The following is a 25030-nucleotide window of genomic DNA, read 5'->3' as shown; positions in this document are numbered from 1 at the left end:
AGGCAAGGCGATATGCACTTTCAAGCGAACGCTGACCTCTCGCCGCCCCATTTGTGTAACGTATCACCTGAGCTGTACGACACAGCCCCCTGTTTATATCCACTCAATAGTGTAATCTCAGCCGAAGTGTGACAACAAGCCGGTCGTGGCAACCTCTTTTACCGCCCTGCATTCGCCCCAGCCCCCTTGCCATCTCATCAGTTGTTCTGCTTGACCCTCCCTTCAATCCCAACCCTCCCTCTTTTCTCAGTCCTAGAAATCCATTACATTTTACCTAAAGATGCCTGTCTGGCCTGTTCGCGCGACCTATACTGGTCAAGATGCTCTGGAAAAGTACTTCACCGAGTTATTTGGCCCCGGTACCTCAACCGTCCTCGTAAGACTGCCCATACGCCCACACTCACACCAGTGCTCCTTACCCTGAGGCTGACACATAGGCTAACGGCTGGCATTTAGTGGAAGCGTGGAAGATTCCTGTGCACCATCCCTCGTCATCTCACCGATGTTAGTCACCCCATCCTCCAATCCCCGTGTCCTTGAGTAACCAATTGTTTCAGGCTGAGCAAGTCCAGTTACGACACGTTGTCAAAAAGGCAGATCATTACCAGTGATTTCTGCCTGGGCTAAATTGGTATTCATGCGTGGGCTCGCCCATTTGGTGGGCCAAGTTATTCTACAAATGGAAGCCCGAATTGTTGTACTAGGGAAATGAGCCGCGAAATAAAAATAAAATAAAACCAACTATTTCCACGCACTAACTCTCTTGTTTTGTCAGTTTTCATACCTTTCATCTTCCAAACTTCAGGTCGGGCTAATTGTCCATCTCCTGGAATTGATTAGGCAGCATAGACCTTCTCGTTTCTCCTTTGTGATCTTTCAACTGTGGCTTCTGATCGAGGATCATCTTCGTGGCGAACTCGTTAAGATCTACCTCAACAGCCGGGATCGTCGGGGGACATCTATCTACCGCAACGCCCTGTATACAATAGCTGTCCTTGGCACAAGCATTTCGAATGCGCCGAAGTGCATCACTGAGCTCTCCCGACGAGGACCTTGTACCCGAGGACTGTCCATCATTGTTCTCCAGAACAACCAGTATTTCCTCTTGAATCAGGTCCAGGACGTCATGGATGAAGCGAGAACAATGCATCTCACGTCTCATTTGTTGGATCCACTGCCACGATTAGAACAGGCTGTCACTCTGCAATAATTTTCAAGACTCACATCGGTGACCTCGACCTTCACCTGCGCCACGTACACTCCGGGGCCTTTCTCTTCGCAGGTCATCAGAGAAAAGAAGATGTCGTTCTTTGATCCATTGATGAACATGGTCTCCCTTTGCCTTCGAAACTGGTCGAGGCTGGTAGGGCCTCCCATAAGCCAGGTGAGGAATTCGAGGAACAGACAGCCCACGGTCCATATGTCGTAGGCTCTGGAAATGAGGCCTCCCTTGATATCGCACTCGGGTGGGCGGTAACCTGGAACAGCGGGGATTGTCTTGTTTGGGATGTTGGACCGACTTGTATCGCGATTGAAGTCAGATAACCCAAAGTCGGAGATGACCAGGACATGCTGATCAGACTCAACTGCATCCTGGAAGCAAAGAATGTTGTCGCACTTGATGTCCCCGTGTCTACCGTATCGCTTCTCGCCTCTGCCGCTTGCATGGAGGTGCCGCGGATTGTGTATTGTGTCGAGCGCCCCCATTATCCCCCAAAGTTGATCAGACGCCCACCTCACCGTCTTAGGATTCCATGGAGGGTTCTGTTCCTCCAAGCACATGTCAAGGTCGCACGCCGCACCTGGAAAGACGAAGCTCCATTGGCTGCCGTACTTGAAGGCCCCTAACGTGGTGACGAGATGCTTATGTACGAAGCCACTGAATCGGTTCAATTGGTCGAACTCTCTGCGAAATTGCTTCTCGTCGTTGAACTTCTCGTCATGAAGTGTCTTGATAGCAATTCTGCTTCTATTCATTTTAATCTTTTGAAGAGTTGCGTCAGTTAATACACGGAATGATGACTCGCTTTCCAGACCAGACTTACCCCAGTAAGGGCGGCGTCGAAAGAATGACTGGTGGGATGAAACTCGACCAGAGTGACTGCTCCAAACGCGCCACAGTTTTCTAATTCGGCGGAATCCTTCGCCTTGCGCCACGGCCGGCTTGTCTCACGGTGAAGGTGAAACTCTTTGCAGATCGCCCCCTTTGTTAAATCGAAGAACGGGGCCGTGACGCACCATTGATTCTTCTCGAAACACTCCTTGTCGTTGTTATCCCAGCCTTCGAAGCAATCGAGAGGCTTAGACTTGTCTGTTTCGAGACGGACCGACCGTGTCTTGCCCCTTTTCACAATGATGATAGGCAATTTCTCGTCGCAGACCCCATCACGGATGAACTTGGCCAGATATCTCTGTTGTTTTCCAAGGGCCAGGAGCGCAAAGATTTTCAAGTACGACTTCGATCCAGTGCTTTCATCTTGCGGACAAACAGCATTGACAAGTTGCGGAATATCCAATTCGCCACAAGTCTGCTCCGTTTTCTTGAGTTCCGCCTCGACTCGATCTCTGGACAGAACGTGGCGCAATAATTTCGGGGTCCAGTAACGGCCATCAATGCCGCAAATCTCGTATTCTCTGATCAGATCGCCGAGCGTGGTGTTTTGATCATCAACAATGGGAACGAGACCATCCCCGTCGTACGTGTATCCGAGATCTTGGTCGGAATCTGTTTCGACAGAAGAAATAATGACCTGGGGAAGAAGATTGTTGTCGCCCATGTTGTAAAGTTGACAGGGAAATACCTGTTCAAAACAAATGGGAAGAGTGTTTGAAGAAAAGACTGGGCGGTAAGGCGAAGGGAGGATTGAAGCTGATTTCAAGTTGCATCAATGATTTTAGTAGGAAGACCATGCGCTCTTTTCGTTCCCATCCCCCGGGATGAATGCCGAATCGGCACTTACAAAGCAAAATAAGGCAACCAAACAGATTACCTCGATGAAATTCCCTGCATAAGTCAGGTGCATCAGAGGCATTCTGAGCACGTACTAAAGCCAGCTTGAAATTGGTATGGTAGGGCTGGAGAGTTCGCTGATTGGAACGAGATAAGTTTGGCTGAGCACATGATAAAACGCAGCTGCTGTGATTGGGCAAAATTTGACAGCCTGCTTTCGATATCACACCGAGTAGATAACCTGCAGCCGAGCCTCATGTACATAAAGCAGGGATTGCCCGAAAGAGTTGTGGCTGAAATGCTTTCAAGTTCGGCATCCAATGGTAGGAAGAGGAGTAGATATGACGCAGGTATTAAATTAATCACTCATACATGACAAATAAAGAGATGGCGCATGATGACTGCATGTTTTGCTTCAGGGTGACATTTTCAAAGGTTCTCACGCGTACCAACCAGAGCACAAGAAGGGCGTCAACCGAGTTCCCAATTCGAAAGTGCAAGATTGGACCGGCGAAGAGAGTCGCCACACCGTGAGTGAGAGGCAACGCTGTGTGGCAGATCTAATTGAGTCGTCCCCAATGTAGGCGCGGCATGCCTCGGAGGTCTACGTCCTTGCCTACCTCGGGTAATTGACAAGTTTGCAGGAGACTCGGCCTCTGTGGACCCAGAGATCTCGGGCCGATGTTAAGGTGGCGTCTACTCAACCTAGCCTGAGAATTCCAGCAAATGGGACTGTGACTCACCAAGATTCGCTACTCTTTCTCGTCGTCCTTGGGTTCGGAAATAACAGGAGCTGATAGTTAGTACTATCGAGTTACCTTGTAGGCCAACGGCGTATTGAGAATTGGTCAGATCTCACGATCTTCAGGGTGTTTGGACACCGTAGATTAAGACAGCTTGACAACTAGGCAGGCGGGCCCAATTGAAGAATAAACAATTTGAACTATGGCCGACCTTGTACCGGCAACTTGCTCACCTTGAGGGAGCAGACAGAAGTTAGATTAGAGAGGCGTATGGACCAGGTTTTTTCAGCCCGCTTCAGCCTGTTCTGTGTTGTCACATTCTTTGCAGCCTCAATGCTGGCTAAAACTAAGTCCAAGGTAATATTGTTACAGCTGTTGGCTTCGGGACTAGTGTCGATTGTAGAAGTTGTATTATAAGGGGCATATACGTGGCGACAAAAGGTTGACAAGGATCGAATCGACATCTCCGGAAAAGATATCTGTAACTAACTAGTACAAGACGTACAAGTTAACCAGAAGCCTGACTATCATCACTCGAGGAAACTAATAGCGCATTACAGCTAGAAAGTGATAACGTGCATTGTAGCCAGCTCTGTGGCGCTCGCAGCGTCACCTCATTCTCGCCGACCGCAAATGTATCGAGTCTTCGCTTCTAAAGTGTCTTAAGGGACATATGGTAAGTAGCGGGATCGTGTTTGTGATATAAGTTGTAACCGTGTCGTTGTCCTGCCTAGCAATCAAGATAAGGCCACAAGAGTTTAGGGTAGCCATGGCAACAACAATCTGCTAGCACCCTCTTTCAAGGCGCATAAAGCCATACACGGAATCAGCTCAATCGCATCTAGAATTTTAATACGAATCAATTAAGAAACTAGAAAGTTAAATTGACTACTAGGCTGAGGATTATTTCTGCCTTCTGCGAGCCAGGTATGATGGAATGGATTTGCAAAGCATGGTCCAGTTCCCCACATGATAACTGTCGCGCTATTACCAGCTAAAGTGAGGGGGGACTGATTGCAGCGTAGGGTAGGCTCTGTGAAGAAAATCGCCAGCGGTACTTAGACTCGTGCAGTGAACATAGATGATCATAAACACTCGGAACGTGGGTTTGAGTTGCAGAGACTTTGTAACTTGTTGTTCATTGCTTATATGACATGTGAAATCTCCAGCAACATGCATCTAGAAACGCCGCGGTGACCAAGATTAAAAGAAAACCTGGAGGTGAATAATATATCAGCCCTAGCCTATTTACGAGCCCATGGCCGAGAGCAACTCCAGTGTATGCAATCTATATGGAATTTGTTTCAACAATTCTAAGTGTACATTACTCCATTTAAACCGTAAAAATTCAAAAGATTGTCGGGGTTGCTCAGTTCTTGGCCAGTGATGAAGTACGCCTAAAGCCAGCTAACATCGATGAGACAAGATCTCTATAGCCTTCATCCACCCCTAAGATAGTATATGTTATAATGATCAAGCCTAACGGGAACTATCAAAGTCGCGGAGCCGGGCTATGGGAAGCGAAGTGGGACCTGGCGTCGTTGCTTGCAGCGCTGTTGCAGCTTTTCCTATCCGCATCAAAGAGTTAGTTGCGCACGTTAAAGATAAGTCAAACGCCATGTCGGGGCTACATACCAAATCTAGATCTTGGTCACTCTCGATATTGTAGACGTTGTGACGCATCTCAACTTTGAATTGAGCACCGTCACCTAGAAGAAATCGTAGTTCCCGGACGAGTCGTTGGGGGGTTGCGTGATGTGTGTGGAACTCTGAGCTGCTCGCCATAGCAGCTTGGTGATATTTGATGATAGAGTAGAGAGACGAGATAATAATTGAGAAGTCGTCTTCTGTGGTTCGTGGTGATAGAGAGATAAGATGGCTGGGATGACTGTCGATCCTGACGGGATTGTTGCTTCTTAAGCGTCACCCCAGCGTCAACACATTTCTGACCCCGAGCGAAGTGGCGCGGCGAGACGACGGAGATAAGGTCACACCACAGGTCACTTCATTCAAAATGTACCAGCAGTGCCGCATGATAAGGATCAGGCTGGCGTTACTTGCTCATCTGTGGGCGGTGGCGGGGCAGATGACATCCCACATGGTGGTGTGTGGGAGGGAAATGTAAAAACACCTCATTGGGGTCCAAACGGAATAGCCGAGGAAGCCTCTCGGTCGGCCTCTTGGTCGCCTCTTGGTCGCCTCTTGGTAAAGGTGTGTCAGCTCTGTTGAATTGCCAGCTACAACGCCGAATGTGCAAGAATGTGCAAGTAGGACTCAGGTGAGGCGGCCTTGGCAACTCGTATCTGTAGTAATGGGCAACAGGGCTCGGGGCTGTGTTGTCACATTACGCGCTGAGGTGCTTTCATATTGGGGGCTGTCCCTTCGGCTGAGATCGGGCTGCTTCTTGAAGCCCCCCTAATTGCTGCAAGCCTCGTGGGCCGACCAACAAAATTTTGCCCTAAACCAGTATCCTTGGAAACAAAAAGCGGCCTCCAAGACGCTGATGAGCCAATGAACTGGATAAGAGTCTTGGAGGCTTCAGAACCAATTGGTTTGGGCTGCACCCCTTAGCCCAAGGCAAATATTGTTGCGGCTGGCTGGCAGATTACGAGTTCCCACTCACACACACCAGACAAGTTAGCCAAAGAAATCCTACAGCCTGATTGCAAGTATGCTCTTCAAACCTGGGTGGCCACAACAAGTATAAACGATGGGTCCGTGAACAGTTCATGTTGAATTGAACTTGTCTTAAGCCCATTCACTACATAAGACTTAGAAACCCACTTAAGTCCACGTCCCCCCGCCGTGAACGCTACTGAGGTATGTGTTATGGGGCGTTGAAAATTGCCACAGGAGAGGACTCGACTGAAGCTAACTCGCCCCCAGAAGCATTCGCCTCCGCCCCAGAAAACGCAAGCCGATGCAATGTCCGAAGGCGCCACCGAAAGACCAAAGCGCTCTGTCAGATTCGATTTGAGCTCCGATGACGGAGATAGCCCCGAAAGGGACCAGACGGAGCTATCAGCACCGCCAGCAACCCCCCAGAGTCCAAGACCAGATACCGTTTCTGAAAATGAAGCGGCTGGCGACAATACACCCCTTCCGGAAACTACAGCAAAAGCTGCTCGCAAGGAGACTCTCGGGGACCTGTTCCGCAACCACATGGTCGATTCTGAAGATGATCGAAACTCCGAGTTCTTGCCAAGGAATGAGCTGGAGACACTCCTGACCCGGGAGAGAATCATCCAGGAGCTGGTAAGAGTTGGTTGCATCCCAATACAATACCAGCCAGAAGCCACTGAAGAGCATTCCAACCCGACAAAGCTCTCGGTGAGCCTGGATCAGCTTGACAACAGAAAGCAGGTCTTCGCCATTCTCATTCTCATGGGACAGCTTGAAGCGATGGTAGACTTCATCAAAGAAGGTATTGATGACAGCCACCTCCCCTTCGAGCTCAAACGGGAAGTTGTTCGTTCCAGGAAAAAGCTCAAGGGGAGAGACTCTAGCCGCGCATTCCGACCGGTCGATTGGGGAAATGGTGAGGTCGAAGCATTTGAGAATCAGCAGTGGAAAATTTGCGTCCCCGTCTTTCACATGATAGACGAACTTGAGACGAAGCCACCACACTGGGATTTTGCAGCCGAAATGGTCTTACCCTTTCTCGAAAGCGAGCCGGTTGGTAAGGGAGGCTATGGTGCTGTCAGGAAAGTAAAAATACACGCGAGCCACCATAATAGCCCCAAAGTAGGTTTGCCCCGACCCTTAATCTAGTTGCGTGAATTGCCGGAACCTGACACTTCACTCCAAATGTAGGGCGATGATCAATGGTATGCGGTGAAGAAGTTGACGGAGCCGGATCAAAAGGCCTTTCTAGAGGAGGTGTCAAACCTGAGCCGATTCAGTGGGAAAGGCAAGGAGCATCCCCACCTAATTCGGCTTCTGTGGACATACGCCCTTGGTTCAGCCTACCACCTTGTCTTTCCTTGCGCTGATGGCAATTTGATGGATCTCTGGAACCAACACAAAATGCCCCCTTCGGAAGGAAGGGACCCTGCTGTGACCCGTTGGTTTACGAAACAGTGTCTCGGGATCATTGAAGGGCTTCACATGATTCATCAAGACTCCAACTCTGAGCCCAAAGATGACGACAACAGACGACATGGTCGACATGGAGATCTCAAGCCTGAGAATATTTTATGGTTCAAGAGCTTTGATGACCAAGAGGAAGGTTACAGTCTGGGAGTGCTGAAGATTTCAGACTTTGGTCTCGCGAGGTTCCACGGTACGAATTCCCGATCCGGGATCAACATTAATGCAGGGAGAGGAGTGGGAGGATCGCCCACTTATCGGGCGCCAGAATACGACGTTCGTGAAGAAGTCGCTCAGAATTATGACATCTGGTCCTTGGGTTGTGTTTTTCTTGAGCATATCACATGGTATCTTAAAGGCTGCGACGAAGTTTATCAGTTCGGGGCTTCAAGGACGAAGGAAGACATTGACCCGCATGTGAAAGAAGACAAATTCTTCCACTATGTCCGGGTTCCAAGTACGCAACGCACGGGTGCGCAAGCAAAGAAATCCGTTGCAAAGGTTAGCATTCTACTATCTAATCATGGCGTCTTCTTCTGAGACAAACACTGACAAAGCCGCAGGAGTTCCAAGAACTTTATGATCATCCACATGGCTCAGATTTTACCCTTGACCTCCTGGAGATCATTAGAGATAATCTGCTCCGTTTGAACCCCCAGAAGAGAGCTAAATGCAACGAAATCCGCGACATCTTTCGGAAATTACACCTCAAGTGCCAAGACTCAGAGTACTGCCGCACGAAGCGGACGAACAGGCCGCCTTTGCGGAAAGCCACCGATCTCTCACTCCTAGAGCCTGAAATTGTTGATAAGTCAACAGACCGGTGTGGCTCCGAATTCCAAAGTCAGCAAAAGCCTTTCTTCGGTCCGGGACCTCTGACTCATGAAAGCACATTGGTCGGAACAGAAGTGCAGGATACTCCCGACGACAACTGTGGTAGCCCTCTTACCAAGAACCACACTACAGGTAGCAGCACCAATCAAGAGCTTGTTGAAGAGGTTGATGGAGGGCACAAGCCGGACGGCGCACTCATGATTACTTCACCCTATCTGTTATCCGAACCATCTGAGGCGTTGGAGAATGATAACAAACCATTGTCAGCACACCTGGAAACTAGGCAAGCCCCAAGTACGGCTCACTCCGCGATAGTGCTATCGAACTCAGTCGAGAGCAGCCTTAACGATGATACAGCCCAGATTTCAACTGATCCATTACCCGAGGGTGGCGGACCGGAGTATCAAGATGGGCAGAGGAGTGATAGATCCAAGAGCGGCCCAAGGCCTCCTGAGAAGGCTCCTGGACATCAAATTCGCCAAAGTGCTCAGGGTACTTTACTTACAGTGCAAGTAAGTGATACAGCAGGTGTATCCTTAAGGGAGAGAGGGATTCTTAGAGGTCTTTTTACATTTTTATTTTGTAACTGGCATTAAAGGTACATTTATTAGTAGGTTTAATAAGATATGCTACGTATTAATTTTGAGCATTGCTATTTATACAGTATGCTGTTGCTATATTTTCACCTACTGATTTTCCTTCTGTAGTAGTATACCTTACCGACTACTAATGGCCTGGTTTCGCTGTACAAAGCGGAAAATTTCTCAGCCGTGGGGTGGCACGCGGGGTGTAGATGCGTCACCTTGGTGCAGCCCACTCAGATCCGTTGAATGGATGACGGGGCAAAGAGTAAAGCGCATAAAGCTGGGGCGTCAGCAAGTCAGGTGTCGCATGTGAATAGCATCATAGCTACTATTCGCAAGAGCAACCACTATATGTCACACCGGAAGGTCTAAATAACCAATAGATGTGACACCTACTGTCGCACACAACGAGACTTTTCGGGTACTTGTTGGGTTTCAGCTCTACCGCACCACCCTCAACACTACACCTTAACAATCCTGACGAGCCCAATCCATAGGGCGGGCCACGGCGTCTATTAGGAAGGGGACCTCACCTCTTCACCTCTCAGCGCCCGTTGGACAGCCTGTTGAAGTACTTGATCATTCAGCTGAGTCGTCGTGTGAGCGTGGCGCCAGCCACACCGCAACGTGCAGCAAGACCGTGGAACCGAGCGCTACACACATGTTCTAGACAGGCTGCGACATGGGTTCATCGGGAGTTAATGCTAAGTCACAACGGTTTTGCATCATCAGTGTGGTTCAGCCCGGAGTGCTAAGGGGTAGAATGCAGTATCCATGAGAGATAAAATACAGTAATATGAGTTGGCTGCAGAGTGCCCGGTGAGCCCAAGTTTTTCGACCTGTCCAAAACCTATCGTAACTCTAGCAAGGAATCTGCCATTATAGGCCCTTGTTGCTGAGGCACCATCGCACATAATCAATGATTTTGGTTTCGTTTTCTATCCTGCAACGATCCGCGAACTGAGCTACTGCGACCCGAACCCAAGTCGTGGGTAGGCGCCTTGTGGGACATACAAATGATGATACGTTGGTAATTCCACTCTCTCTGCCCTGTCTTGTCCAAATAACTTGTCTATTCCAACTGCCAGAAACTTCGAATTGACATTAATGGCAGAATCCGAGTATAGCTAGCCGGCAGTTCGCTCATCGAGGAGCAGCCACAGCTGAACACCAACAGCCGCTTGTGATAATTACAGAGCACCTCAGTTTATTTTTAGGCCCGAGGCGCCCGTTCTGGCGTGTTGGCGTTCAGCTGCCCTCACTGCCACGACGCCCTAAACTACATCGAGGCAGATCTCAGTTTACTGCATCAATAGCCGCCCCCGAGTTCTCAGCTTCGGTTTGGAGATAATATCCTCGCACGTCGCCCGATGTACCGAGAGACTGATCACCGGAGACTGATTGCCTGTCCTTTCGCTTACACCACCCCAGCTCTCCGAAAGCCAGCCAAACGAAGCCTTCGTCGAGGACCAAGACGCGACCATGACCCTCTGCGGCCGCTGTCTGCAGGTGGTGCGCAAGGAGCACCCGATGATACGGATTTCCGGAGAGGAGCCTACGGTTGATCATCACAACACGTTCAGGGCCCTCAGGCAGTCGGCGAAATCGTGCGAGCTCTGCAAGGCCATTCTCGAATCGGCCAGGCACGATCGGCCCCTCGAGGAGGAGGCAGATCTAGAGCGAGCATTCCAGGGCCTCAAGCTGCGGGTAGAGGTGAACCACTACCTTTGCACTCCGTACCAGTCGAGCCCGCCATCTGCCAACGATATAAGCGCCTGGGGCCTCCGAGCGTACTGGGTCCGCGAAGAGATGTCGACGAGACTGATCTTGCGCAAGGAGCTAGGTAAGTTGCTGCCCCGGAGAGAAACACCAACTTCCCCGGCCTCGCCTGCCCTGCTGACGACGGACGAAGACGACACCAGAGAGAGACCCATCTGGACCAGCTCCCGGCCGGCTGCCGTCGAGGCCCTGCTGCCGACCATCCTGACCTGGCTGAAGGAGTGCGACGACACGCACACGTCAGCATGCTCCCTCGAACGCGTGCCAGAGCTCCCCGTCCTGCCCACCCGCTGCATCGACGTCGGGAAGGCCGATGGCTCCGCCCAGCCGCGGCTTGCCATCTCGGGTGGCTGTCACGGGCGTTACACAACCCTGAGTCACTGCTGGGGCAAAGGCCGGCTGCCGGCGAGGCTGACGACGAGTTCCGTCCTGCCTCTGTCTGACGCCATCCACCTCGACACGCTGCCGAGGACTTACAGAGACGCCATTAGCATCACGCGGGCGCTCGGGATCCGATACATCTGGATAGACTCGCTCTGCATCATACAAGGTAAGCACCGCCCGCAAACTGCCCTCTCGGGAGATAGGCGCTGAATAACGGTTCCCCGCAGACGATACCGACGACTGGGAGAGAGAGTCGGCGAATATGGCTTCCATATACCGGAACGCTTACCTGAACATCGCCGCGACGTCGGCGCTCGACAGCGACGGAGGGTGCATGCACACGCCCAGGCCCACGACGAGCTTCCAGATCGAGCCGGCGCCGAGATGGTCCAGCGGCGGTCGCTTCCCCGGAGCGGGCCCCTTTCCCGGAGTGGGCCCCGGAGCAACCCGCTCGGAGCAGGCGACGCCGGCACTCGTCCGGCCATCGGGCTCGGCGAGGAAGCTAGAAAAGGCCGCGCTGAACACCAGAGCGTGGGTGCTCCAGGAGGTGTGCCTTTCTCGCCGGACCATCCACTTCGCCCAAGATCAGATGTACTGGTTCTGTGCCGAGCGCGAGGCGTCCGAGGACGGCACACACGTCCACACGCCGCACTACGGGTCTCCTCGCGCTCCGCTGCTTGGGCCTCCACACTGGCTCATGGGCCAGAGCGACCAGATCACCCGCGGATCCGTGTACACCATGTGGTGGACTCTCGTCGAGGACTACTCCTCACGCGCCCTGACCCATGCCAGCGACAAGATGGCGGCGCTGGCCGGCCTGACCCAGTTCTTCCAAGAGAGGCTGGGCGAGGACGAGCCGGTGGCGGGAATGTGGAAGGCCGAACTCGTCGACAGCCTCTGCTGGACTTGCGATCCGGTCACCGATGAAGCCAGCAGGACATCCCCTGGTCCACCGTCGTGGTCCTGGACCTCAGTCGACGGCCCCATCAGGCGGAACTGCTGCAGGATGCCCAACGAACTGCCCCGTCAACGGAGCGAAAACGAGTTCGCCATTGAGAGCGTCGACGTCGGCTGGTCCGGCCGGCCGATGACCTCGTCCATCCAAGGTGGGCGACTGGTCGGGCGAGGCCTGCTGGCAGAACTGGACTTCCGCCTGGAGGAGGAGCATCTGCACCACTGCGCTTCCGCGGGAAAGACGAGCCAGATGGGGCAGATGATACTCTACTTCCAAGGCGAATCTCACGTCGTCGGCCGGTTCAGATTCGACCGACACGCGGGCGTGTCGAGGGGCGCTGTGCGGTGCCTTGCCGTGACGCTGAAACAAGTCACGCTGAACTTTTGTCCGCCGCAAGAACCCGTCTACTTCTGGTTCCACGTTCTGATCTTGGAGCCGACTGGTCGAGAGGATGGTGAGTTTCGTCGCATCGGAGCGGGCAAGGTCTGGGCAAACTCAGGCGTGTTCGACCAGGTCCAACCACAGGTCGTGCAGATCGTCTGACCGAGATGTCTTGGCTCAAGCCCCAGATCGGAGGTTGACAATAGCATGCTACCTGACAAAAGATGGGTCCATTATTCGCATAAGTTTTCCTTTCCGAAGTTTTCATTACTCCTGTCCCATTTCTTGCGCTTCTCTAGTATCGGGATTAGAAGATGTTTCGTGGAGCAAGTCTTTAGGCGTTAATTTGCAGTCACTGCCCGCTCGTTTGGCTAGTTTACAGTTCTGGTAGTGGCTATGGGGAACATGACTCCAGCACAAAATTATAACACACCTTGATTCTTGAATCAAAGTTCTCCGCAATGCTAGCGAGGGCTGATTTTAGATACATAGATTAATGGATGGCAGTACTATGGATGAGCTGCTTCCACTTCTAAACGTACATTCGAGCGAAATCCTTGAGGTAAAATACAGGTGTAGAGCTTCACATTGTTCTGCATCGTCTGATGCTGCTTCAAGTGCTCCGGCCGAGTGAAGGAAACGTTGCAATGACTACACTAATGCTGTGATGCAGGGTTTCGTGGGCGCCCCGCACCATCGTCTTTCTGCTGTTCTGAGTTCATCGTTTTAATCTCGGGATTCTCACGTACGGACAAGCAAAGTAGGCGAACCCTTGACTGATTTCACCTCATACTGGCTTGTTCCCCTCCTTACGACCGAGTAGGTATCCAAGTTTGGGGATTGAGAAAGGTCATGAGGACTTGGGGCCCCACGCGGGGAAGAGGGAGCTGAATCATGCGAAAACAGGAACCCGTGGGGCCACTCTAAACTGGATGCTGTTAGCATGAATGTGTAGGCGGGTGGGTAATAATACTGCGTCGGAATTATCCCACATACACGTGTACTCCAAGACCTGACTTGCACGGGCTACCCCGCATCGTGTAATGACTGCTACAGGGTATCGTTCCCCGAAGCTCCAGTAGGTTTGTGAGCATCTTCATTGCCAAAGATGAGCCTGGTTCAAAGTCAGCGGACAGGCTTCTTCAGCTTGCAAATTACAGGTTCCCAGAGCTGAGCCTCAGGCCTAGATTGCGTGGGGTAGATGGTGGAACGTCTTTCATCGCATCAACAGCGATATCGTACCCAACCTGCACGTCTCCTCTTCTGTCACAGCGCGAATTCCTGCCTCAATAACCAGCAGCCCTCTGTGATATCATATTGTTCTGCGGTTGCCTTGTCGACTTTGTCCAAGCTAACCACCAAGCTCTGCTTGACACCAAAAACTGCGTCATGTTCTCATACAGGCCATCTTGGATATACAAGGCGCTGCAGTGCCGACCGGCGTTGGCAGATGCAACAATAAGGCAATGGTGTCATCCGCAACTTACATGATGAGATTATTCCACCCCTCCTTATGAACAATGGAATGCACGAGCACCAGCCTCTAGCAATGCCTTACTAGCAGCTGTAGAAGTTTTCCGCCCAGACCATCACGCGGAGCTGGGTAAGTAACGGGTTTGATGCACTTGAACCAGAAGCATCCCTGATTGGGTCGATTCTTTCCATAGGCCGAGGTCTGGAAACGTTGGGTGGAGTGCCGGTTACCACATCGGCATTACGCCACCACAAAGAAGATAGAAGTACTAATATAATCCACAAGCCTACCTAAATCGTCTTCATTCGTAGTGTTACACCTCCACTATCGGAAATCTGAGCACCAACCAGGCAATCGAGTAGGATCATGGCAGAAATTAAGATAGACGATACAGTCCTTATCAATGTCCGTGACAAGGTAGTCGTTGTTACAGGTAGGCCTTCGTTTCGCAGATTTTGATTCGTTCCACGATCGCCTAAAAAAACTAACACCTCTTCAAGGATGTGCTCAAGGGATCGGGGCAGAGACGGTTCGCCAATTGTTCCAAGCGGGAGCTCATCTAGTTGCCGCGGACCTGAACGACATCAAGGGACAAAACGTTATCGATAAACTCAAACACGATGCACAGGGGCAGCGTTTAGATGCAACATACGTGCATGTTGACGTTTCGAGTTACGATTCAGTGCATGCATTGTTTAAACACGCCCTGGATCTTCATGGCAGAGTGGACATGGCCATTCACTGTGCTGCTATTACAGAGGTTGGAGGGTGGTTTGCTCCTGGAGCAGATTTGGATTCTATTACGAGTGTGAGTGTGTATTCTCCTAAAAACAATTTCTCTCATGGATCCGACAAAGTTCGCTAATCAGTTGGTGTATCCCTCTCGTAGCCACCTACAACTAAAGTCCTCGAAGTCAATCTCTTCGGGACACTCTACTTTACTCATGTGGCTTTAGCAGCTATGAGGCCTGGTTCCAACGCACAACTGATTGATGATAAATCAATCACACTTATCTCCTCAGTCGCAGGATTCAAAGATTCTCCAGGATTGTTTGCCTACTCAGCAAGCAAACACGGCGTCATGGGGCTCATGAGGTCTTTGAGGGGATACCTACCGTCAACTTTCAACGTGCGCATAAACGTTGTTTGTCCTTGGGCCACTGATACCGAAATGATAAGTGGAGTGCGCGATATCTGGTTTCAGAACTCTTTACCGGTAAATAGTCCCGGGGAAGTCGCCAGGATTATCTTACAGTGTAACGGGGATAAGAATATTCACGGAAAAGCTATCTATGTTGCTGGCGGGAAAGGCTTTGATATTGAAGAAGGCATCAACCGAACAGAGCCTGACTGGTTGGGAGAAAAGCAGGCTATTGATCTGGAAAAAGGCCAACAGGTACTTGGAACAGTGGGTATTTCAGCCATCACGTCAAGGTCTATAATCGCTAATCGAATTCCTCTAGGGGTCCGGGTGGACAGACAAGCAGACCTAAGATATTTCCAGCAGGCTAGAAAACATATAGGGAATAATTGGAGAGTCCATACCCCATTTTGCTATGCCATGAGATTCCCAAGGATACTAGGGAATGATATCTTTAAATACACCTGAGCATTAGTCAAAATCGTCAAAATTTGACTTGATACGGGCATGGATCACTTTCAAAATGTGGTGAGACCAACTTTCATGTTCACAGCATACTACACCATAAATTCCGACACATAGCACTGGCCCATAATACCAGTTGAGTGATAACTGGGACGGATAAGGTCTTACTGTCGCTTCTCAACAGGGAGATACGAAAACTGTAACGAGGGTTAAATCTTAGGCATCTTTAGCTAAGGAATTAGATAAAGCATATTTCCAGAACCTTGGACAATGGTCAGATCCTTTCAATATGAGCTAGCTTATCTCGCTTCTGAACAAATATTTTCCCTTTCCATCCCGCGGCGTTTGCGCATCATGCAGCTTAATACAATCGCATCTATCCCCTCACCTCCAGTTTCAACGTCCTCAGTTTCTTGCAAACTTTTCAAGCAAGAGTCTAGTGTCTCTGTTCCCTCAGAAGCCTCTTCACCCACGTCAGCCAGTTTACCCGAGTCCACAAGCACACTCAGCCTCCGTAGGAGGCGCGGGATCCTCAAAGCCTTCTGCTTGTTGACCGATGTAGCAGGAATTTCGATACCCGACAGGCCATGGTTTCGATTCATGGCATTTCCTAAAAACCAGTATACTAAAGCTCGGTCTCGGTAAAGGCCACAGGACATCACTGACAATGGCCGTGACACAGTTCTACTCCAACAAATCCTCCACTGCCGCAGGGCATTGTCGATAAGTTGGGCTTGGGTAGTGGCGAGATGATTACGGACGTGCTGTTCTGTCTTGTCTGTAATATCGGAGAACTCATTTTGTATATATGTGTTTTTCTGTTCCCACATATAAAGTAGAATGCCTACTGAGCATATAAGAATGGAAAACGATGGTACAGTGTGCACTACTTACCGTGCAGGATTGTGAAGGCCCCCATAACACTGAAATGAAGAGATATTTCAATTGGGCGATGGCAAAGGAATAGAGATAGCACGACTGGGTATTCAAGACGTGTCAAGTCCCGGGCACGGCGGAATAGTTGCCGCCATTCGTCTTCAGTAGTTGCCAAGAAGAGACTCTCGTCACAAGGCAGGGGCAATTGAAGCTCATGGAAGTGTAAAGCAGGCCGTCGGTCGAAATAGATTGCTTGGATTGCATCAAACAAATAGAATATGAACGCGGTTCTTATGAAAGGTTAGCAGACAAGACTAAGGATGACGCTCTGGTTTTAAGAGAGTTCCCGACCTTATTCGACATTCTTGAACAGACCACTGGTCCCAATTTAATTTCTGAGGATCCGGTCCAGAGTGAATACGTTTGAAAACCTGTGCCTTTCTGGCTTCATAAAAGAGCCGTGTCGTATCAACTCCCGGATGATCTCCTTTCGAAGGGAAGTAGAATGCCTCCAGAACTGTCGCTAGGAATACAGCTTGAATTGTATCTAACCGCGCTCGATACTTGATCTCTAGGTCGGGGTCAGATTTCCACGCAAAGGATCGTGCAAGATGACACAGTTGGCGGTCTTCGCTGCTGTGGCTGTTCAGATGTCCAGAATACATGGCACCCATTAAAAGAATAGAGAAGATGAGCTGCGTACTAGCAGTTGCCACGTTCCAAAAAGGCAAATGAATAAGTGGCGTATGCTGGTGGAAGAAAGCGAAGTATGAGCGTATGAACAGGGACATGTTCTCAAGGCTCAGCCAGTGCTCCAATCGGCGCCTGTCCAGGCCTGACTCCTCCATGCATTGGAGTATTTGTATGCGGTGGGCCTCTAGAGGAGATATCTGCATCATATCGATACCCACAGGCAAGTTAAGATCCACAGTTGCTTCTTGAAGGTCGTTTTCGAAACGACTAAGCCCAATTCCCGAGAATGACATTCCCTGGTATGGGGAGCCCGAAATTGTTGTGGTGTTTAGGCCGTCATCCTGGTAGGTCATTAGGGAATTCTCGAAGAGTCCCCAATCAAGCGGGTCGAGGTCAAAGGACAACTCAGGTCCAAGGTCCGAAAGACTCATGATATCGACAGTGTCATCCGGGAAGCCTATGTCTGGTAAGGAGTTTGAAGCTAGGTGCGCCACGGCGGCTTGACCGAGTTCTAGCTCAACGCCAGGCCCATTGTCCAACTCATTCGTCGCGCTGTGATGAAAGGATTCTCGCGTCGGTTGCAAGAGGGTAGAGCTGCTTGTTTGTTCGCCTGATGTCGACATTGGGGAATTCGAGAAGTTCCCTTCGTAGGCATTATTTGCATGTTCTCGATGCGGGAGATGATCGCATTGCGACAAATATTGTTCAGGAGAGCGCATGGTACTCTGGCTCAACGTTGCGTCGTCTGAGGAGACGCTCTTGGCCTGCCTTGGCTTGCGCAATTTGAATTGACATTGGTCCCTCTGCCCGATACTGCAGCATCTATCACAGGGTCCATTACCAGAACACTTGACCTTGGAAAGTCTACAAGAGCTGCAGGCTCGGTTGACTCGCTGAGATATCCTGATTGGCATCTTCTCAGCCTTCTGTGCTGGTTTGCAGCTCTGATAGTGACGACTAAGGACATCGCTGCAATGACATTATCAGCACAGTCTGGGACATCTCTCTCAAAAAACAATGATCTTTGGAGGAGCATAACAGCCTGGCGAAACGGAAGGGGAGGGGCAGGGAGACATAAATCTCAAGATGGTAAAGACGACGACATTCGTGGCCACTACTTACCTCCTCGCGAACTTCTTGCCGCAAAATGAACAAGCGAAAGCTTTCAGCTTATTATGCATTGTTTGGTGCCGCTTCAAGTGCTCCAGGCGGGCGAAGGTAACGTCGCAGTTGTCGCAACGATGTTGTGCTATGCCTCCTTGTTGGCGCGTCGCATCTTTCTGCCGCTTCTCAAGGCCCATCATTCCGGATAGGACGTCGGTGCCAGCGTCGGTGATAAGAGATATGTGCTGGCCTTGCGGCAACGTCTTGTTCCCTGTACGAATCAGAGGGGGAAAAGAGCGACTCAAACTACGAAGCATCAATTCATGTTTTTGCGGACATTCAGCATCAAGAAACAAGCGCTAACCAAACTTCCCGACGTCCGTCACGACGAAGTGCGGGGTAGTCAAACTTGTCAATCCAGAGCCAATTGGATGATAAATGCACAAGGTTGGTCCCCAGATCGTGGGGCAAGTGAATGGAATGGGGCTAGACTCTTTGCATACAGACCTTGAGGATTTCAAATATTAGCTGGAGACTTGCCTCGGTTTTGTAGAGGTGCCTCATATCTGGGACTGGCATACGCTTGAAGTAAGGTACCTTGGCAAATTGTGACGTACTATTAATCTACGAGGAGTAATGAACGAGGTATCGTCCGACGTTCGATATTGTCTCAGCAATCACTTTTCGGGGTGGCGATATACTGTCAACAAGCTCATATTTGAAATCCTCGAGGCCTGTAAGAAGACTCTTTGGTTTGTTCCACAACTATTGAGATCAAGAGGTCTGGGGTCTGAAGGATCCAACTGAGTGCGTCCCCTTTTCCGATGTTCACGGGGCATTCGAGACTGGTGGAGAGCTGCCCCGTGATGGATGCTGAGTTAACCCAGTCTCGGTTAGAGCATTCAGTTCGGCATTACCCCACAAACTCCCATGCGCCGCTAACGGGAGCCTGCCTTTCAGGGTGACTAGTAGGAATCACAGGGACGAGCTTTGACCGAATGAACTGTGTGATGATGACTAGCTAGCGATGTGCGACAGACGGTGTGTCGTAGGGGCGTTCACCGTTGTCGCTATGTGCAAAGCATCTGGGGCATAGCAAGGGACGCATCGGAACGTAGGTCCGACAGCTGGACCCACCAATAGTAACATTGAGGCAACAAGATATGGCCCAGCTGCTCAACTTGAAGCGCTCACGGCCTCGGATCTGGCGCAAGTTTGTCGGTGCCACAGAAGTGATGGTACCGAATAGGATAGATGGGTCGAGATAGCTGGTTGACTATAGAAGATTTTCCCTCGGGATTGGGTTGATTATAATACCTTCGGGATAATAACTCCGACCCAGCAGTTGGGTCCCGCAGATCCCGGCAGTTGAGTCTGGCAGGTCCATATAACCTAGGACCCGTTTCGGGATCATCAAGCCGCTAGGGGCCTAAGAGCCGGCAGTTGGCTTCCTTCCTAAAACCCGTTCGTCTGACAGATGGAAGTGACGGTTTCATCGCCTGTCCAGTGAGTTCCCGAGCCTGGGTTTGGGGCCCGGGGAATATGGTCTCGGGGCAGGATTCGTAGACGGAAGTAATCGGTGAGAGGACACCGCCGGAGCTAGGCGCAGTGATTTGCCGGGCCGACGTATGTTCCAGTTGGACAGCAATCCGTTAATTCACCTGAGATGGGAGTTGCTGTTACACCTGGTGGAAGCTCCTAGATAAGTTTCCAAGTCTACCCCTTGAAACGTTGCCAGTGGTTCTAGGTATTGATTAAGGGAACTGAAAGGGCCTGGCCACAGCCAACTACACTAGGCGCGAAGACATTTGGCACCGATGCGGGAAGTGCGATAGGTGGTGGAAAATGTATCAAAATTATCTCTCCAGAAATCATATATTACATACACTAAGCGTAGCCCAGGCTCCAGAAATTTTCCACGTTCTTCTTGCTATCCTCGTCCACGTAGTCGTAGTTATCGCGAAGAGTCACATTTGACCCATGAATCTCGGCAACGGCACCAGTGAGAGTTGGGTCCGCGATGAAGTTCGCGACTCCACGCGTCAAGGTCGACATGGGAGTGATGATCATGCCCTTGAACAAATCTTTACTGGGTGCAATATTGGTTTCTGTCACTTGTTAGCATCCTTGATCCGTCTAGTTGGGCCGTCGCTGGAGTGAAGGTACCGAGGACTGCCGGCGCCAGGGCGTTGATCTGGATGTTGGCTCGCTCCAATGGTTTCGCCATAGAGCGTACAAGGCTAATAACACCGGCTTTCGATGCGGCGTACAGTGGTGCCACGGGAAACGGATAGATGCCTGCGTTGGATGCTGTACAGATAATTGAACCTCTCGAGGATGAATTGGCCTGTAACGTGTTCTTCTGCATGTAGTGGATGGCGAGTTTCACCGCTGTGACGAGCTATTAGCTGATATGGGAAATCAGAGACGTGCAAGTGTCGTCTTACAATAGATAACCCCAGTAAGATTCACATCCAGCGTCTGCAGTCTCGGCTTCAATGGTGCTTCCTCTCCCAGCGTCGCAAGGCTGCCGGCTCCCTGCTCTGAGATGCCGGCGTTGGCCATAACGACATCGATACGGCCCTGCTGGTCGTAGACATCTTTGAAGATGGCCGCCTGCTCTTCCCACGAGGAAACATCGCACTTCTTGAATGTGATGTCCAATTTGGGGTACTCGGAAACGAGCTCTGCTGCAATTCTCGGGCTGTCCTTGGTGTTCATGTCTAAAACGGCGATCCGGTATCCTTCGGATGCAAAGTACCGCACCATTCCGAGCCCGATGCCGCTAACTCCGCCGGTGATGAGCACCACCTTTTGCGGGCTTGCCGTTGACCCGTTTACCTGTACAGACATGATGTTTGTGTAATCAGCCAAATGTGATCCTAGAAGTGTGATGATGAATCCGTCAATTTGAAATCAGCCTTGGTTTTTCTATAATCGACCAAATGTGATCCAGGAGGGTGCTGAGCAGTTACTCGGCAAATATCGGGCGCTCATTCTCTCCTCTCCACACGGCCTTTCTCCCTCGGAGTTACTCCACATGGAGCTTCCCCACACGTAATTTCTGCCCAAATCTCTGTACAGTAACTGCTGAAATGCTTGTGGGGCAGCTTTGGACTTCTTCAAGTTTCAGATATACCAGATCTTCTATGGCCAGGTCAGCTGCAGGTAAGGTATCTACTAACTGAATTCTCGCCCCAAGCTGCCCCACAAGCATTTCAGAAGTTAACACGATAGCCTTGTCCCTGTTACCCCAGCTTTTAGGGCCATGCAGTCTCGGCAGCCCCATGAATGAGCCGGGTACCGCTGGCACCGACAGCCCCTAGCGGAAAATGGCTGGCGAACAGGCTCACAGCTACGGCTGTCAGACAAGATATCGGCAATTGAGATCAGAGCTGCAGAATCCGGGGTTTAAATCTGGGGTGCCGCCCCTTAGAATGCATGTCGGTGTGGTCAAAATCACGTCTTCCTAGCTCATTCGACAGCCATCGTGGAATTCCTCAAATCATTCACACGTCATACGTGAACAACCCAAAATGCCCTTAGGTATCCTCCCGGACCAGAAGCTCGAGCATGTCCCGGGTACTTCGCCTCTCACCCAGCTGGGGAGGGAGGATCAGGAAGTGACTCCCGGGGTCAACACCGACATCCTCAAACACGACCCGACGGGGCAGTTCATTTTGGTCCCCCAGCCCTCGGAATCTCCAAATGACCCTTACAATTGGCCACGGTGGAAGAAGGAAATGTTCACTGTTGCCATTGCATATGGCTGTGGTTGTGTTGGAGGTGTGTACTAGCCAATCTTTTCTGGTTGCAACTCTGGGATATTGAGCTCACTTATTCACACTTTACCAGCTGTCGGACCACTGCTCACATCAGCCTTCGTCCCCCTTGCCGAGGAGTGGGGTGTATCTCTCTCGAATTTCAGCCTGGGATGCAACGGAGCCTGTATTGCATCCATCGCCCTAGGAAGCCTCATCTGCAACTCGCTGGCCGTGAAGATCGGCAAGCGGCCCATCTATTTGGTGACCAGTGTTGGCTTGTTTGTATCGTGTTTCTGGGCCGCCGAAGCCAAAAGCTTTGCGTCTCTCGTCGCCGCTCGCGCAATTCAAGGATTTTGCATGGCTCCTATGGAAGCGTTGGTGCCAGCCTCCATCGCTGACATCTGGTTCATCCATGAACGTGGTTATCGGACAGCTATATTTAATCTGGGTGTTCTCGGTGGAATCAACCTAGCTTCTCCCATTGGTGAGTATAGAAACACCTGACTAGCAATCCCACGGAATAGAACACCGCTAACGTCTGCCACAACAGCTGGTCCGGTTATCCAGTATGGTTCTTACCGAACCTGCCTACTCGCAATGGGCGGAGCATTCATCATCCAATTCTTCATGACGCTGTTCTTCATGCCGGAGTCGGCCTACCACAGAAGCGGGGCTCTGAACATTGACACCGGAGACAAAGCCGTCGTTGTTGAAAAGGAAGAGAAGATAACTGCTGAGCATGATGAAGACCAACGGTCACAAAACCTCGAGCAGGAGCCTCAGAAGACATGGATGCGAGAACTGCTGCCATACGACGGATACTGGCATCCCGTCCCGTTCTGGAAGACTCTCATCCGACCATTTTTCATGATCACCTCTCCCATTGTTCTTTGGGCTACGATCCTGTTCACGACTTGCATATCCTGGCTTGTTCTCATCTCCATCTCCATCTCTCAGATATTTTCTGCCCCTCCCTACAACTTCTCCGTTTCGGAAGTTGGCGCAACGAATGTGTCGCCTCTCGTCGCTACCTTTATAGGCACCGTCGTCGCGGGCCCAATCATCGACGGTCTCGTAAAATACATGTCAAGAATGAACCACGGCACATTCGGTGAGTAAATATCTGATATTTTTCAATTGAGCCCAAAATTTGTATTGGAAAGTGGAGCTAACCTCATAATACCATTAGAACCCGAGTTCCGCCTACCTATCATGACCGCATACCTCCTCTTCACGGCCACTGGATTCTTCGCCTGGGGCCATAGTCTAGACGCACAAGATCCCTGGCCTGTTCCAATCATCGTTTGCATGGGGCTCATTAATCTCGGCGTGCAACTCGGCACGACTGGCCTGGTGGCATATGTGAGCGACTGCCACCGACAACAGGCTGCTGAGGCTTTCGCCGTCATGAACTTTATTAAGAACATGTTCGCCTTTGGAATGACGTTCTATGCCAACGATTGGATCGCGACGCAAGGCGTGAAGGATTGCTTCTTCGTTATTGGTGGCATTACGGTGGGTGTTGTGCTGCTCACTATTCCGATGTACGTGTTCGGAAAGAGGGCGAGGAGCTTCACCCATAGACACAGATTGGTCACTCGGATCGATGAGTGATAGCTTTGGCATATCTGTAAACAGTAGTTATTGCAAGGTCTGTGAGATAGATGCTCTTAGCTTGAATAATTTACTACTCTTGTACTAGTGTTAACAGGCACACTGGAGTTTGAATAATGGCAGAGTTAGTCTGACACACGAGCTCAGAAAAAGACCAGCCTACGAAAACATCGCCAGGGCTTGATACCAAAAAGAATATCCACATCGCTTGAGCAGACGGGCTCTCGACCTGCTCAACGAAGCAGGCGGCCTCAGTCAGCCCCTCGACGACCAGGCCAACAAGCGACTCCATTGCCACATCGACTTTCCAAAAGACTAACAAGGCATCTTTCTTTCTTTACTATGTTTCGAGGTATTATTCTAGTGCGATACTCTATGCATGCCAGACTGTTGGTATATCCTTGTCAATAACCTGGGGCGAAATTTATGAGGGTGAAAACCCTTATATCAGACAAAGGATGGATTGATTGAGACAGCTTTGGTGACGATGGATGATCTTGTCTTTTGGTCTAGGAAGGAATAAAGCTAGCTATTCATACCTAGGGATCTGACTGATCCAGATGCACATGATCAGATGCTGGATCCCCTTCATCTGATGATGACATCAATTACCGATGATCCAGGTTGCTGAGGTCAATCTAGGTTGTTGAGGGCATCTAGGTTCGAAGGAAACCACGGTACGGATCCGGCCCTATGCAAAACTGACTTTTCCTATCGGGCTGTCTGACACCCAGACAATCTCGTGATCTTCGGACACAGGATCAATGTCTCTAAGCTAGGACATATACTGAGACAATGCGGCACTGAACTTGCCATAGATGATATACATAATCAACTCTTTGTTCAATCATCCCACCACTTCGAAAATAATAAAGGTTGATTACATGATACACTCCCACGAAGCGGCCATCCCACCACACACGCTGACAAATCCTAATTAGCGTTCCAACCTTGCCAACTTGGTGTGGGCTACTTCAACAAGCTTGGACGGCTCCTGACCGCCATTAATCAGTCTAGATGAGGCATTTAGGCCCACTGGCTTGAGACTTATGCCGAGGTATTTGTGGATCGTTGGTACGATAACACAAGTGGGCCGTTGCGGATCCCATCGCGTTCCTCTTTTACTAGGTACTAGACGTTGCAGAATACCGCGGCAGCTCAGTCAACTTGAGCAAGAAGCGCGCCCGCAGAGAGCATATT

At 50.6% G+C, this 25030-nt stretch overlaps 9 protein-coding genes across 9 annotated transcripts; 5 read left to right on the top strand and 4 right to left on the bottom strand.

Annotated features, from left to right (window-relative positions):
- The first annotated feature begins 146 nt into the window (after nucleotides 1–146).
- BGZ61DRAFT_459052 (uncharacterized protein) lies at nucleotides 147–752 on the top strand. The gene is made up of 3 exons (XM_046246842.1): nucleotides 147–376; nucleotides 457–504; nucleotides 558–752. Exons 1-3 carry the CDS (start codon nucleotides 281–283, stop codon nucleotides 609–611), a joined length of 198 nt encoding a protein of 65 aa, XP_046099198.1. The 5' UTR covers nucleotides 147–280; the 3' UTR covers nucleotides 612–752.
- Nucleotides 552–2777, bottom strand: BGZ61DRAFT_555871 (kinase-like domain-containing protein; the record flags this gene model as incomplete). The annotated part of the gene is made up of 4 exons (XM_046255640.1): nucleotides 552–1174; nucleotides 1225–1983; nucleotides 2013–2204; nucleotides 2352–2777. The coding sequence occupies 4 exons, from the start codon at nucleotides 2775–2777 to the stop codon at nucleotides 812–814; spliced, it is 1740 nt and encodes a 579-aa protein (XP_046099197.1). The 3' UTR covers nucleotides 552–811.
- Nucleotides 2778–5099: 2322 nt separating this feature from the next.
- Nucleotides 5100–5553, bottom strand: BGZ61DRAFT_459050 (uncharacterized protein). Its single transcript, XM_046246841.1, has 2 exons — nucleotides 5329–5553; nucleotides 5100–5261 (listed from the first exon to the last, which is right to left on the bottom strand). Exons 1-2 carry the CDS (start codon nucleotides 5476–5478, stop codon nucleotides 5205–5207), a joined length of 207 nt encoding a protein of 68 aa, XP_046099196.1. The 5' UTR covers nucleotides 5479–5553; the 3' UTR covers nucleotides 5100–5204.
- A 1065-nt stretch (nucleotides 5554–6618) lies between these two features.
- Nucleotides 6619–9346, top strand: BGZ61DRAFT_555867 (kinase-like domain-containing protein; the record flags this gene model as incomplete). The annotated part of the gene is made up of 4 exons (XM_046255639.1): nucleotides 6619–7437; nucleotides 7507–8283; nucleotides 8346–9108; nucleotides 9324–9346. The coding sequence occupies 4 exons, from the start codon at nucleotides 6619–6621 to the stop codon at nucleotides 9344–9346; spliced, it is 2382 nt and encodes a 793-aa protein (XP_046099195.1).
- A 1336-nt stretch (nucleotides 9347–10682) lies between these two features.
- BGZ61DRAFT_482555 (heterokaryon incompatibility protein-domain-containing protein) lies at nucleotides 10683–12861 on the top strand (the record flags this gene model as incomplete). The annotated part of the gene is made up of 3 exons (XM_046249409.1): nucleotides 10683–11043; nucleotides 11113–11529; nucleotides 11591–12861. 3 exons carry the CDS (start codon nucleotides 10683–10685, stop codon nucleotides 12859–12861), a joined length of 2049 nt encoding a protein of 682 aa, XP_046099194.1.
- Nucleotides 12862–14539: 1678 nt separating this feature from the next.
- Nucleotides 14540–15666, top strand: BGZ61DRAFT_497421 (short-chain dehydrogenase/reductase SDR; the record flags this gene model as incomplete). The annotated part of the gene is made up of 4 exons (XM_046251147.1): nucleotides 14540–14606; nucleotides 14674–14981; nucleotides 15063–15581; nucleotides 15637–15666. The coding sequence occupies 4 exons, from the start codon at nucleotides 14540–14542 to the stop codon at nucleotides 15664–15666; spliced, it is 924 nt and encodes a 307-aa protein (XP_046099193.1).
- Nucleotides 15667–16929: 1263 nt separating this feature from the next.
- Nucleotides 16930–18088, bottom strand: BGZ61DRAFT_591738 (uncharacterized protein; the record flags this gene model as incomplete). Its single annotated transcript, XM_046256696.1, has 2 exons — nucleotides 17007–18088; nucleotides 16930–16945 (listed from the first exon to the last, which is right to left on the bottom strand). Coding segments are annotated over exons 1-2 (1077 nt in total), but the record flags the coding sequence as incomplete, so codon positions are not given.
- Nucleotides 18089–20339: 2251 nt separating this feature from the next.
- Nucleotides 20340–21305, bottom strand: BGZ61DRAFT_536862 (15-hydroxyprostaglandin dehydrogenase; the record flags this gene model as incomplete). Its single annotated transcript, XM_046254467.1, has 3 exons — nucleotides 20340–20560; nucleotides 20619–20843; nucleotides 20900–21305. The coding sequence occupies 3 exons, from the start codon at nucleotides 21303–21305 to the stop codon at nucleotides 20340–20342; spliced, it is 852 nt and encodes a 283-aa protein (XP_046099191.1).
- Nucleotides 21306–21988: 683 nt separating this feature from the next.
- On the top strand, nucleotides 21989–23830 carry BGZ61DRAFT_428029 (major facilitator superfamily domain-containing protein; the record flags this gene model as incomplete). Its single annotated transcript, XM_046243725.1, has 4 exons — nucleotides 21989–22238; nucleotides 22308–22700; nucleotides 22767–23327; nucleotides 23406–23830. 4 exons carry the CDS (start codon nucleotides 21989–21991, stop codon nucleotides 23828–23830), a joined length of 1629 nt encoding a protein of 542 aa, XP_046099190.1.
- Nucleotides 23831–25030: the final 1200 nt, after the last annotated feature.

This window comes from Ilyonectria robusta (genome assembly GCF_021365365.1).
Source record: "Ilyonectria robusta strain PMI_751 chromosome Unknown BGZ61scaffold_22, whole genome shotgun sequence".
NCBI lineage: Eukaryota > Fungi > Ascomycota > Sordariomycetes > Hypocreales > Nectriaceae > Ilyonectria > Ilyonectria robusta.
The sequence above is the reverse complement of the archived record's forward strand: the minus strand, read 5'-3'. Positions and strand labels throughout refer to the sequence as shown.